Source organism: Schistocerca cancellata, chromosome 1, assembly GCF_023864275.1.
Source record: "Schistocerca cancellata isolate TAMUIC-IGC-003103 chromosome 1, iqSchCanc2.1, whole genome shotgun sequence".
Taxonomy (NCBI): Eukaryota; Metazoa; Arthropoda; class Insecta; order Orthoptera; family Acrididae; genus Schistocerca; species Schistocerca cancellata.
The window spans coordinates 429,910,647-429,924,580 of record NC_064626.1 but is presented as its reverse complement, the minus strand read 5'-3'; the positions used below and the strand labels follow the sequence as shown (position 1 = coordinate 429,924,580).

Genomic DNA, 13,934 nt, shown 5'->3' with positions numbered 1-13,934 from the left:
TCCAGCCATATACAGAATCAGATCTCCTGTGCCTTGTCTCTCCAATCACCTATCACTTTCCATATTCCCACTGTCTGGCCACAAAGGAGCACTTCCCTCATGAGAGCACTTCCCTCTTAACTCAATAGCATCCAGGACTGGAGCAACTAAATCATATTCCATTTAACCCTCATCATACCCTGAAATGAGGAATAACCTACTCACTTTTCTTCCCAGCCCTCCCACAATGGGATTCTGCTGCCCACAGAACCTATGCAATATCCTTGTTCATCCCTACTCCACTCCTTTTCCCAACACCTTGCCTCATGTATGCCCACAATAGACCTAGATGCAAAACCTGTCCCATAGATCCTCCCATCACTGCTGACTCTAGTCCAGTCACAGGCTTCACTAATAACGACAAAGGCGTGCTGCCTGCGAAAGCGGTCATGTAATCTATAAACTAATATGCAACCATTATGCTGCTCTTTACATGGGCATGACAACCAACAATTGTCTTTCCACATTAATGGCCACAAACAAACTATGAGACAACTGGACCACCCAGGTGCTAACCCTGCCGCCTAACACAACGTGCTTCTTTTCATTTCAATGACTACTTCACACCCTGCACCACCTGGATCCTTCCTATCAACACCAACTTTTCTGAATTGCGCACATGGAAAGTCTCCCTGGAACATATCCCATGCTTCCATCCCCTCTACCCCTGGCCTCAACCTTTGCTAAGCCCTGTCCTTCACCTACCTATATCCTTCCCTGCTCCCACTCCAGCACCACACAGTCTTCTATTCCATCAATGCACCCACTAGTCTTTTTCCCTTCCTCTACATCCCCCCACCCCCAAACCTCCCAAATGCTCCTAGCAGCCCAACCCTGCTCCCCCCCCCCCCCACATCCTTGTATGATACCACAAGCAGCACTGCACCTCCCCCCAACCCTATCCTCTGTTCCTCCCCCTCCTCACCTCAGCCTTCTCCTTACCCCCAAGACCGACAAACTGCTTTCTCATCAGGCACAGCTGCTGTGCACAGTCTGGCCTCAGAGGCCACAGAGAGTGATCGTGTGTGTGTGTGTGTGTGTGTGTGTGTGTGTGTGTGTGTGAGAGAGAGAGAGAGAGAGAGAGAGAGAGAGAGAGTTGTACAAGTATGAATGCGTGTGGGTTTTCTCTACTTTAAAGGAGGGCCTTTTGACTGAAAGCTCAAATGCTTAGCAGTATTTTTCTTGTGCCTGTCATCAACTCAATGTGTCCTGTATATGGCGAGTAGCAAACTATCCTTTTCATAATGCTGTCATTATTCCATCCCAGGTTTTCCACTGTTTGAATCCTGTAGAACACACACAATATTATGCTTTTTATTTATAATAAACAACAGTGGTCAACTACTTTATGTAACCATATTCCTAGGCATATCAGCTAGGATGATATTTGTAAGTAGTCAGTATATCATCATACAAGAAACCTTTAAATGTTACTACTGTACAGAAGACAATATAGTATTATATATTCATCTTGTTATGTGAATTTTATGTATACACATAGTAAAAGATGAGAGTTAATAGTGATATGACATTTAATCTTGTTTGAGCTTGGTACATATGTTATTAAATTAAGCAAATTAAAGACCAATTGTATCTGGCTGATGACACTGTGTAGCTACAACAATGTTTTCCTACAAAATCTCTCTGAGCCAGTCCTGTTATTTCTGTAGCTCAGATCCTCGGTATACACTCCACTTGTTTGAAAGTGACGTAAATGCCAAAACTATCAGTCACAGTTAAGAAGAATTAACAAAAATTAGAAGAAGTGTGGAATAAAGACCTCCTTGCAGAAAACTGGTATCAGCCAATGATCCAGCAGTAGAAAAGCTATTGCAGAGGATTATCTCTGAAGCCCAGGTACAGGGTAGTTGCAGAATCATTCATCAACAAGCAATAGCATTCTTGCTAAGTAGTTTTGCTGCTGCCTAGAATCCACCACAACATGAATGAATGTGCCACATCACTTACGCTTATGTAAACAAAACAATAGGAGGTGGTTTTATAGCATGATGAGCAACAGTACATAATGCAACAAGCAAATATATATTTCTAGCGGCCGGATGAATGCCTGCCCAGTGTTATTAAACCAAATGTTAAGTCCCAAAAACAAAATTTGGCAGATATGTAAAGAAGAATGATGAAGATTAGATGGGTACATCACATAACTAATGAGGAGGTACTGAATAGAATTGGGGAGAAGAGAAATTTGTGGCACAACTTGACTAGAAGAAGGGATCAGTTGGTAGGACACATTCTGAGGCATCAAGGGATCACCAATTTAGTATTGGAGGACAGCACAGAGGGTAAAAATCATAAAGGGAGACCACGAGATGAATACACTAAACAGATTCAGAAGGATGTAGGTTGCAGTAGGTACTGGGAGATGGAGAAGCTTGCACAGGATAGAGCAGCATGGAGAGCTGCATCAAACCAGTCTCTGGACTGAAGACCACAACAACAACAACGATATAATAGTCTGTTTTAGTTCTTCTTGCTCTGGAAAAGAGTTGGGAGGTTGGTAAAAGGAACCAATTATTAACCTAGCTCGGTTGTTGAGTGTAACCTCCACCCATAATAATTCACAGGAACTATCCACTTCTACTTCACTACAGGATAAACTACTACTAACAGCGACAAGCACGCCACCACCAGTTGCATGCAATCTATCCTTTCTAAACACCATCTGTGCCTTTGTAAAAATTTCGGCAGAATTTATCTCTGGCTTCAGCCATCTTTCCGGACCTATAATGATTTCAGCTTCGGTGCTTTCTATCAGCTCTTGAAGTTCCAGTACTTTACCAATGCAGCTTCGACAGTTTACAATTACAATACCGATTGCTGCTTGGTCCCCGCATGTCCTGAAAGTCGAGGAATCTGCAGCCCACATGGTCGCAGAACCGTCTCAGCCTCTGATTCAGACCCTCCACTCGACTCTGTACCAAAGGTCCGCAGTCAGTCCTGTCGACGATGTTGCAGATGGTGAGCTCTGCTTCATCCCGCTAGAGAGACTGGCAGTCTTCACCAAATCAGATAGCCGCCGGAAGCCAGATAGAATTTCCTCCGATCCATAGCGACACACATCATTGGTGCCGACATGAGCAACCACCTGCAGATGGGTGCACCCTGTACCCTTCATGGCATCCAGAAGGACCCTTTCCACATCTGGAATGACTCCCCCAGGTATGCACACGAAGTGCACATTGGTTTTCTTCCCCTCTCTTGCTGCCATATCCCTAAGGGGCCCCATTACGCGCCTGACGTTGGAGCTCCCAACTACCAGTAAGCCCACCCTCTGCGACCGCCCGGATCTTGCAGACTGAGGGGCAAGCTCTGGAACAGGACAAAGCAGCCACGTCCGGCTGAAGATCAGTATCAGCCAGAGACAGAGCCTGAAACCGGTTCGTCAGACAAACTGGAGAGGCTTTCCACTCAGCCCTCCGGAATGTCTTTCACCCCCTGCCACACCTCGAGAAGACCTTCCACTCTACCACTACTGACACCTACATCCTTCTGAATCTGCTTAATGTATTCAGCTCTTGGTCTCCCTCTGCGATTTTTACCCTCCACGTTGCCCTCCAATACTACATTGGTGATCCCTTGATGTCTCAGAATATGCCCTACCAACTGATTCCTTCTTCTAGTCAAGTTGTGGCACAAATTTCTCTTCTCTACAATTCTATTCAATACCTCCTAATTAGTTACGTGATCTACCTATCGAATCTTCAGCATTCTTCTGTAGCACCACATTTCGAAAGCTTCTATTCTCTTCTTGTCTAAACTATTTATTGTCCACGTTTCACTTCCATACAAGGCTACACTCCATACAAATACTTTCAGAAACGACTTCCTGACACTTAAAGCTATAATCGATGTTAACAAATTTCTCTTCTTCAGAAACGCTTTCCTCGCCATTGCCAGTCTACATTTTATATCCTCTCTACTTCGACCATCATCTGTTATTTTGCTCCCCAAATAGCAAAACTCCTTTACTACTTTAAGCATCTCATTTCCTAATCTAATTCCTACAGCATCACCCAATTTAATTCGACTACATTCCATTATCCTCGTTTTGCTATTGTTGATGTTCATCTTATATCCTCCTTTCAAGACACTGTCAATTCCGTTCAGCTGCTCTTCCAGGTCCTTTGCTGCCTTTGACAGAATTACAAAGTCATCAGTGAACCTCAAAGTTTTTATTTCTCCTCCATGGATCTTAATTCCTACTCTGAATTTTTCTTTTGTTTCCTTTACTGCTTGCTCAATATACAGATTGAATAACATCAGGGTTAGGCTACAACCCTGTCTCACTCCCTTCCCAACCACTGCTTCCCTTTCATGCCCCTCGACTCTTTATAACTGCCATCTGGTTTCTGTAAAAATTGTAAATAGCCTTTCACTCATGTGTCCCAACATTTCTACGGAATCCAAACTGATCTTCCCTGAAGTCGGCTTCTACCAGTTTTTCCGTTCGTCTGTAAAGAATTCGTGTTAATATTTTGCAGCCGTGGCTTATTAAACTGATAGTTCGGTAATTTTCACATCTGTCAACACCTGCTTTCTTTGGGATTGGAATTATATTCTTCTTGAAGTCTGAGGGTATTTCGCCTGTCTCATGTATCTTGTTCACTAGATGGTACAGTTTTGTTAGGCCTGGCTCTCCCAAGGCTGTCAGTAGTTCTAATGGGATGTTGTCTACTCCTGGGGCCTCGTTTCGACTTTGGTCTTTCAGTGCTCTGTCAACTCTTCACGCAGTATCGTATCTCCCATTTCATCTTCATCTACAGCCTCTTCCATTTCCATAATATTGTCCTCAAGTACATCGTCTTGTATAGACCCTCAATATACTCCTTCCATCTTTCTGCTTTCCCTTCTTTGCTTAGAACTGGGTTTCCATCTGAGCTCTTGATACTGATGCAAGTGGTTCTCTTTTCTCCAAAGGTCTCTTTAATTTTCCTGTAGGCTGTATCTGTCTTACCCCTAGTGACATTCGCCTCTACATCCTTACATTTGTCCTCTAGCCATCCCTGCTTAGACATTTTGCACTTCCTGTCGATCTCATTTTTGAGACGTTTGTATTCCTTTTTGCCTGCTTCATTTACTGCATTTTTATATTTTCTCCTTTCATCTATTAAATTCCTTATCTCTTCTGTTACCCAAGGATTTCTATTAGCCTTCGTCTTTTTACCTACTTGATCCTCTGCTACCTTCACTATTTCTTCTACAGTATTTCTTTCCCCCATTCCTGTCAATCGTTCCCTGATGCTCTCCCTGAAGCTCTCTACACCTCTGATTCTTTCAGTTTATCCAGGTCCCATCTCCTCAAATTCCCACCTTTTTGCAGTTTCTTCAGTTTTAATTTACAGTTCATAATCAATAGATTGTGGCCAGAGTCCACATCTGCCCCTGGAAATGGCTTACAATTTAGAACTTGGTTCCTGAATCTCTGTCTTACCATTATATAATCTATCTGTGACCTTCAAGTATCTCCACGCTTCTTCCATGTATACAAAAGTTTAAAAGTAGCAAAAACTATTGAGTCTTCGGAACTTCAGACCTTGTATGATGGTCTTCTCAACCTAGGGTCTGAGTAATATGCTTCCTCTTCACTAACATTCCCCAACCAATCCCTCTTTCATCCCTGAAGAAGGAACAGACAAGTTTCAAATGCTAGTAACAAGTTTCAAATGTTAGTACAAATATTTTTTCCTTTTACCTGTTTCTATCAACAGAACTTGGAATTTCACCTCCTTAAGGTAAGTAAAGACCAAGCATTCTGTTTCCTCAAAATGTAATAGTTTTCTCAACTGAATTCTCCAACACAGCTGGACAGTCTGTAACAAATGGTACTAGGTTTCTGGAGACTTTTGGTCACATAGTGCATTATGTTTTGATTTTATTTATATCCAGAGAATAATTTTGGTTACTTTATTGCTTATTGTTAAAATTTAAATTTGACTGGTAAATTTTGGCAAATCAGGCTGAAAACCATACATGACAAAAGATTACTTCAATATCATTTCCTGGTACAATTTGTGGTGAATCTGAGGTAGAAATCCATTAACCTGACTTGATGCTACTGTATACCTATTGTAGTTACTTTCCTACCTACCCAGCTAGTCTAGTATGAGTTTAGAATCACAACCAGGCCAACAGGAACTTTATATTTGCAAATTCACTATGTGGTCCTAGCTGCACTTCTGGTTTCCATTTAGCCATAAACAGCTACATAATATGTACATGATTTTTTAAAAAAAGTCCATTAGTCTACATTTACAAATTTAATCTGTCACATAAAAAACAAAAAAAAAAAAAAAACACAACACCAATAGCAGCATTTCTCGTCATATCTACTTGTAATGACTACTTACAACAGTACCAGAAATAATGAATTTACTTCAGAAAATTAATTACGCTAATGATCATAAAAATTCCATAAACGCTTACAATGAATACATGATGTATTACTTGCTGCTTATTGTCTCGGGATATTTGGCTGAAGTTCATTTAACAATCGTTTTGACTTTTTACCTTCATGAGCAACTGGACTGTCATGGACTCACATTCCATTGCTGGTAATGAAATGGAGTCAAGCCAATGGCCAGAGATACAGTGTATCTGATTGGTTTTTGATACACACTATGGCCCAGATTCTCCCTGTCCCTTGTAACCAGTACTTCTACAAAAGGTTGATGTTAATCCTTTTCTGCAACCATAATAAATGTAATGTTGACATGGAGACTGTTCAGATGTCTTGGGAAACAACCAAATTGTTCCTCACCATGGCTCCCCACAAGATGAAGGTGTTGTTGACATAGCAGTAAGCACACCTTAGGTTTATAAGGTACCACATTCAGAACTTGTCGTTTGAAATGCTCCACCGGACTAAATGGACTAATCATACGGAAACCTCCATGCTGTTTGTAGAAATTTCCATTACACACACAAGAGCTCCTGATAAGACACACTCCTGTGAGAGACGCAGAACAAGCTCAACTATTACACCAAGAGACAGAAGAAAAAGTTTGAAAGATGCAGAAAGCACACTGACGAGTGGAGTCCTGACATGTCAGGAACTTTGCTGAATCTCAGAGAACAGTCAATGCATAGGAGGAACCCTATGTTCAAAAAGGAGGGAATCCATTACCATACAAAAATTTTATCCAGCACTGAAGCAGCCACTTGGAACTTTCCACGTGAAGAAGCTGTAAAAATACACATTGAAACCAAACAGATATTGTGTCAAGCAACCTGAAAAGAGAAGAGTCTCAATGCTGACAGGAGCATACTGGTTCTGCTTGCCACTGAGAGAAATGTGACCACTGTAATGAAGACTGAAGATCGTGATCAGAAGATGTGTGACGTGCTAGGCCCAACAACATTATAAAAGCCTAGCACAGGGCCAATACAGGGGATTGCACAGAATAAGAATCAGTTAATCAAGGTGTCTTCTCTCTATGACATACAGAGGAGCCTGTACGACACAAAAGCCCTACCATCTTGGTTGTATTGGTTCCCAACAATTCCTAAAGATGGTGTACCATTAAAGCTGATCATTAAGTGCTCCAGGCTTACTGATGTATAAACTGGATAAACACTTGGTCTTTCTACTTCAGTCATGTTTGGGAAATGTTGCAATACACATAAGGGACTAGGACAGCTCACTGAGAAGTTGAAAAAACTGAAGCTTGGACCAAACACCCTTCTGGTCAGCTTTTATGTTGCTTCTTTCTTTGCCAAAGTGCCACCTAATGACACTCTGGAGCACATCAGTTTCATTATTCCTGCTGGATGTCATCAGGCTCTCATAACACGTGTATCTTACCGTGAGTTACTTTACCTGCAATGGCAATTTTTACAAAAGGGCTGGAAAGTACACTGATGACACCTTTGTTAAGTAGAGCCTTTGTGAGGAACATTATGGTGACCTCCTAAGATATCTAAATAGTCTCCATGCCAACATTAAATTTACAATGGAAGAAGAAAAGCATGTACAGCTACATTTTTCCTGATGAACTGGTTACAAGTAATTGTGAGTACTTCGGCCACAGCAGGTATTGTAAATTGATATACACCTATAGACACCTGCACAAACTTTCAAATCATCACCCTTGTCAGAAAAGAGGAATGGTTAATGTACTTACAATGCATGCAAGATAAATGTGTGAGCTGCAGCACCTCAGATGCAAGATGAAGCACCTGGATTGCATTCTGATGAGTAATGGATACTCCACCAGTTGCATAAGAAGTGTCACACACCTGGCAAGGTAACACATTGGTAGAAGAAATGTTAGGTACAGCCTTTCAGTCATACATTTCCAGGATGACACAGAACAGCAACATACTGTGCAAACATGGCATTAAAGCCCCATTTACAAACTGAACAAGAAGATCAAAGAATGTCTCAGATTGGCAAAGAACAAAATGGACCCACTCCTAACATCAAGAATATACAGTATAAATTGGTATGTTGGAACGACTGGACGATACTATGATACCAGGACCACCGAACAACAGTGCACGTTAGGACAGTTGGAAAAATTGGCCATGGCAGAGCACGTGCTGTGCAAGACCAATCACATCATAAAATTCACTTACACACAGGTTGCGAAGAACTGCCATGACCATTTGTTCAGTAAAGCATAAGAAAGTCACAAATATGACAATAACTTTAACAAGAAATAAAAAGACTCAAAGTAAATGGATCCTGGATTCCCGTGCTGAAGCTAACAACTGTTGCGGGTGACAAGGGGAAGAGCCATCAGACGTCAATGTGACAGGTCGCAGCTTGTTACTAGCAACAGAGGGCAAACCTTTAACAATGCCACCCACTTATGCAGCCAAAATGTCAAAACATTTGTTAACAAATGTTGGCCTAAGATGAATGCAAAAGTGAAAAAAAATTCTGATTCTCACTGAGCATACACTGAAATGGAACTGGTAAGTCTCTTAATGGATCACAGTTATTATCAGCATACAAAAAGAGGACTTATTCCATTACAAGAAAATAAAGTAATGTAATTAATGAGGCTAGTACTATTTAACTTCTGATCACACTGCCATGAAGTGCTTTAGCATGTGAATTCTCGTGTTTTTTCATTATTGTTTAATTATCAGTTCAATGTCATCTAAGACAGACAACCACTGCTCTCTGCTAATCCCAACACAATATTCATACGCAGCACATCCACGGAGTACATCCTTTGACATGGTTGCGAGATTTGATCCAAAGTTAATGAAGGCATAGTTCTGGATAAGTTAATTATTTCCTTTCCCTGAAATGCTTCTTTATTGAATCCACATCAATGCTCAAAGTCCACACCAATGCTCTATTGCTTACAGAAATTTGTCACTGCACTTTTCTCTATATTATTTGAAGGGCTCGGGGAGATATAGTCATAAGCCACAACTTTCACGAAATTGAGTTTTTCATGTTGCGGCATTCTTAACAATGTCTTCTTCACAATGAGTTGAAAAAGTTCCTTGTTACTGCAACAGATGGCAGGCTATGATGGAGTGCAGTTCTATGCTGTGCCATTTGGTGGTAGTTTCAGAAGATACATAGTCACAAGCCACGGCAAAATGGCGGGTGGGTCAGGAACGTCTGAAGCGTCTTCGGGTCTTCAACGCATATTTGACACAGACAGTAGTGGAAGTGAAGAGCTTTACCCTTTGCATCCTGACAGTGATGAATCTTGGCATCCATTGACCAGCAGTTCCAGTTCAGATGATGTTTCGATAAGGAAATTAAACGGTTTATTTCTGGTGATTAATTTCCTGTGGCTTGTGACTTTGTTTCTCTTAACATTGGCAACACATTTCACAGCCATCCTGTGTGTTAATGATGAAACTTGATGGGCACATTTATATTACTGCTTAATGGTGCAATAATGTAGTTTCAAAGGCAAAAGATGTGTAGAAAATATTTTCTTATTAATGTGATTTTAGCGAAATTTAATGTTTTGTGTGGCTTATGACTATATCTCACACAAATTCTTAGACTATTTTGCTCTTCATATTATACTTTGAAATAAGTAGAATAAATGAAGAATCACCCAAAAAAACAAAGCCTTCATGGAAAAGAAATCGAAATATTGATCAGTGGAAGAAAAATAAAGCAAAATGTCGATGAAATGCTGGTCAGCAGTATAAGTCTTTAAAAGCACACAAGACTGTTCAGGCTGCTACTATAGGAAGTCCCTGTACTTGCTCAATTAAATGCTTCACAAAACTGCTTTCAGAAGAAGAAAACATTTTTCATTCATTTTGGGACATAAGAAACTTTAATGCCCTGAATACTTACCTGATGAGCTGTATGAAAATGGAACCGAAAAAGCGGAGGTTTGTTCACTATTTAAATGCAAATGGTTTAATATTTTGTACATTTATTTCATTTTGTTATATTTGTCATAATTTCTTTCAAAGCTATCCAAAAAAGACTTCCAAGAAAATATCATCCAGGGATGTTACATTTTCTTATAATGTGAGGGTATGCGGAATAGAAGTCATGATCTGCAAGGAAGCTTTCCTAAGGGTTCTTGGCTTACAGATACATTCACGAAGAGTGAGGAATTTGCAACATCAAACGAAGCAGAGATTTGCAGTGCCAAAAGAAGATGGAAGAGGTTTGTATGTCACTCTGTGCTATAAGTTAGGGATGTACTCAAACTGAGTACTATACAAATATTTCTATTAGGAAGAGGATATAAGCTCATCTTTTTTTTTTCTTTAAGGAAAACATGGAAACTACCCATATAAATTTCAAGACAAAGCTGTACAAAGTGTTAGAGAATTTCTCAATGCCATATCGAAATATATCAGTCATTACAGTAGGCAACAGAACCCTAATAAAGTGTATTTGGATTGTGATCTCACAATTGCTTCCTTATTTCGAGATAAATACTCAGAATACTGCAAGGAAAACTAGGTTCCTGCAGTATCTGAAAGTAAATTCAGAGAAATTTTCGTATCTGAATTTAATATAGGCTTCAAACTACCAAAAAGTGACACCTGTTCAAAATGTGATGGATTTCTAATTGCTATAAATAACCCAGAATTATGTGCAGAAGAAGTCACAGAAAGGAAACAAAAACATGAACTGCATCTCAAAAAGGCTGACGGGGGACAAAATATGATTGCGTCTTTAACTGTTCTGGCTAAAGAAAATTCGAAAGAGCATCATGCGATAGCAATGGACATGCAGCAAACATTCCCCACCCCTAAACTAACAGTAGGTCCAGCATTTTACAAGAGGAAAATATGGACATACAACTATGGTATCCACGACTGTGGATCAAATAATGATTATATGTTTCTGTGGAGCGAGAAAGATGGAGGACGGGGTTCAGATGAGGTTGGGAGCTGCTTATTGAAGTACTTGCAGATAACTAATCCTCAGACAAAACATTTCCACATAATCATAGACAACTGCAAGAGTCAGACAAAGAATTGGACTAATATTGCTTTGGAAAGGTCCCTTGTTTCTCCCAAAAGATTTGATTCTGTCCAGCATTACTTCCCTGTGGTAGGTCACACCATGCTATCTTGCGATCATGATTTTAGTTTCGCTGAACAGTACGCAAGAAACAGACGCCCAATAGTGTACATTCCAGATGAATGGGCAGAAGTAATAAAATCTGTGAGTCCAAAACATTCCATTGTAACTAAAATGGAAAGAGAAGACTTCAGAAGTCTGGAAAGCCTGAAAACATTGACCTCAAAACATACAGAATCCACATCTGGAGATCCCCCACCATTTCAGTGAAGCTACTCAATTTAAGTTTGAGTCTGAAGATCCCTTCAAGCTAAGTATAAAGCACTCTTATTCAGACATAGGAGCTTTCATGTCAGTGGATATTCATGTCAAAAAGAAAAGCTAGTTGAACCAAATCCATATCAGCTGCCAATAAAGTACAGAAGGCCACTACCAATTATCCAGAAAAAAATTGATGATGTACTGTCTCTTATGCCGTTCATACCTGCACCAAATCAAGCTTTCTTTCGGTCATGTACTGGAAATAACGTGTACAATAATGAGGTAGAGGAGCTTCCTTGATGTAACTGTGTAAATGAAAAAGTAATTTATACATCACAGATACCTGATATGTATATATTAATGTGTAAAAATTATATATTCTGCTTGCTGTGTAAGAGTAGTTAAAATAAATCCTTACAAATTCATACTTTATATTTTAATTAATTTTTTGGGATATATAGTCATAAGCCACCGCTGACTACATCTTAATTAGAATCATTCTAAAATTAATATTTTATAGCATACAGAGAGTTGACTATTTAACAACATGCTTTGCAAGTATTAAGCAAGTGTTTGCAGTAGAAATAAGGTTTCTATTTTGTATTAAACATTTTCAGACCTCTATGGAACTTTAAACTCGCTGTATCTCAAAACTAGTTCGATGTGGCTTATGACTATATCTCTATATCTCTCCGACCCCTTCATTTGTAAAAATACTATAACAAAGTAGATTAAAATTGTTTACCTCTAAGCTGCTGTCAGTGCACTCTGAAATAGCACGATCTAGAAGACACAGGGAAAGTAGTGGGAGGCGCACTTTAGACAATATCTCAAACACGTAACATCGTCGCTGTACAACATCATGCATGATCCAGCGCATTGCAGCTTGAAATACCTACATAAGAAAAAGTACACTTCTATAAACATTTTATGCCCTCTTCAGGTATATGATCATAGGATTCACAGACAATCTTTTTTCTTGATAAAATGGGCATGTTTGACTTCAATCTGCCTCATGAGTATTTATCTGCAATTACTCCAAATAACAACAATATTGATTAATATTGTACTTTTTCAGAAGCTCTGAAAGCTAGGAATAGTATTTACTAAGTTTAAGTATATACTAAGTTTATACTAAGTTTAAGTATATACTAAACTGGCTGAGCGCATGAACGGACACAGATGAACTGTCCGCCTAGGAGATGCCCAATACCCAGTAGCGGAGCATGCCCTGCAGCATAATTCTAGGGACCTAGGAACCTGCTACACCGTATGTGCCATTTGGCTTCTCCCACCCAACACCAGTCCCTCTGAACTGCGGAGATGGGAACTTGCACTCCAACACATCCTTTCATCCCGCCATTCCCCTGGACTGAACCTACGTTAAACAACCTCACTCCCATTTACTCTTCAGTCTTCTCCTCTTTCCCTTTCCTCTTAGCCATTCACGCATCTTTTCATCCTGCATAGTTGTGTTTATCTTTATACTATATACCTCTTTACTTCTGTATGCATCCTCTTTGGTTTGAAGCTGGCACAGTACTTACAGTAGAATATCTTTGGCTTCCCTCTGACAACCATGCCTCCATCCTTGCTACCCTCCCTATTTTCCTTTCCCTGTTGCTTCATAACCTGGGTTGTGAGTAACTGAATCTCCTTTCCCTTCTTCCCTTTCTTTCCCCTCTCTCCTCCCTGATGAAGGAACATTTGTTCCGAAAGCTAGAAACATAAATTTTCGGTTTTGTTTTGTGTGTATCTATCGGCTGTACTGAGCTGAGGTAAGTACTGGCCAGCCCCTCTATCTCTTTGTTAGTATAAGTATATACTTATACCTCTCAAATATCTTTAGGAGTGAGAAAACAGTGTGCGCACACTTATATGTTCCACAGATCCTGATTTCCAGAAGCATCTTCAAGGATGAATGTGATGGACAAAAGCAAAATGAAAAACTACTATAAATGGCATCTGTATATATCTCAATTATGGTCCATCAATGGTGAAAATGCTTTTTTTAAAATCTCCACATATTATTTTCTATATCCATTTACTTGTGTAGAAAATAATTAGCTTGCTCTGTACTCCATAAAGCCACTATGTCACAAAAAAAACCTGCTGATTTGCTGTTTGTAAGCATGTTTGTAAG

General features: G+C 39.9%; 1 protein-coding gene across 2 annotated transcripts in view; it reads right to left on the bottom strand.

Annotated features, from left to right (window-relative positions):
* LOC126176234 (actin-binding protein IPP) overlaps nucleotides 1-13,934 on the bottom strand; it is a 62,872-nt gene that overhangs the window by 24,759 nt on the left and 24,179 nt on the right. For both annotated transcript variants that reach the window (XM_049923387.1, XM_049923381.1), the window contains exon 6: nucleotides 12,537-12,686. In XM_049923387.1, coding sequence (XP_049779344.1) covers nucleotides 12,537-12,686 — 150 coding nt within the window. The remainder of the gene's footprint in view (nucleotides 1-12,536; nucleotides 12,687-13,934) is intronic.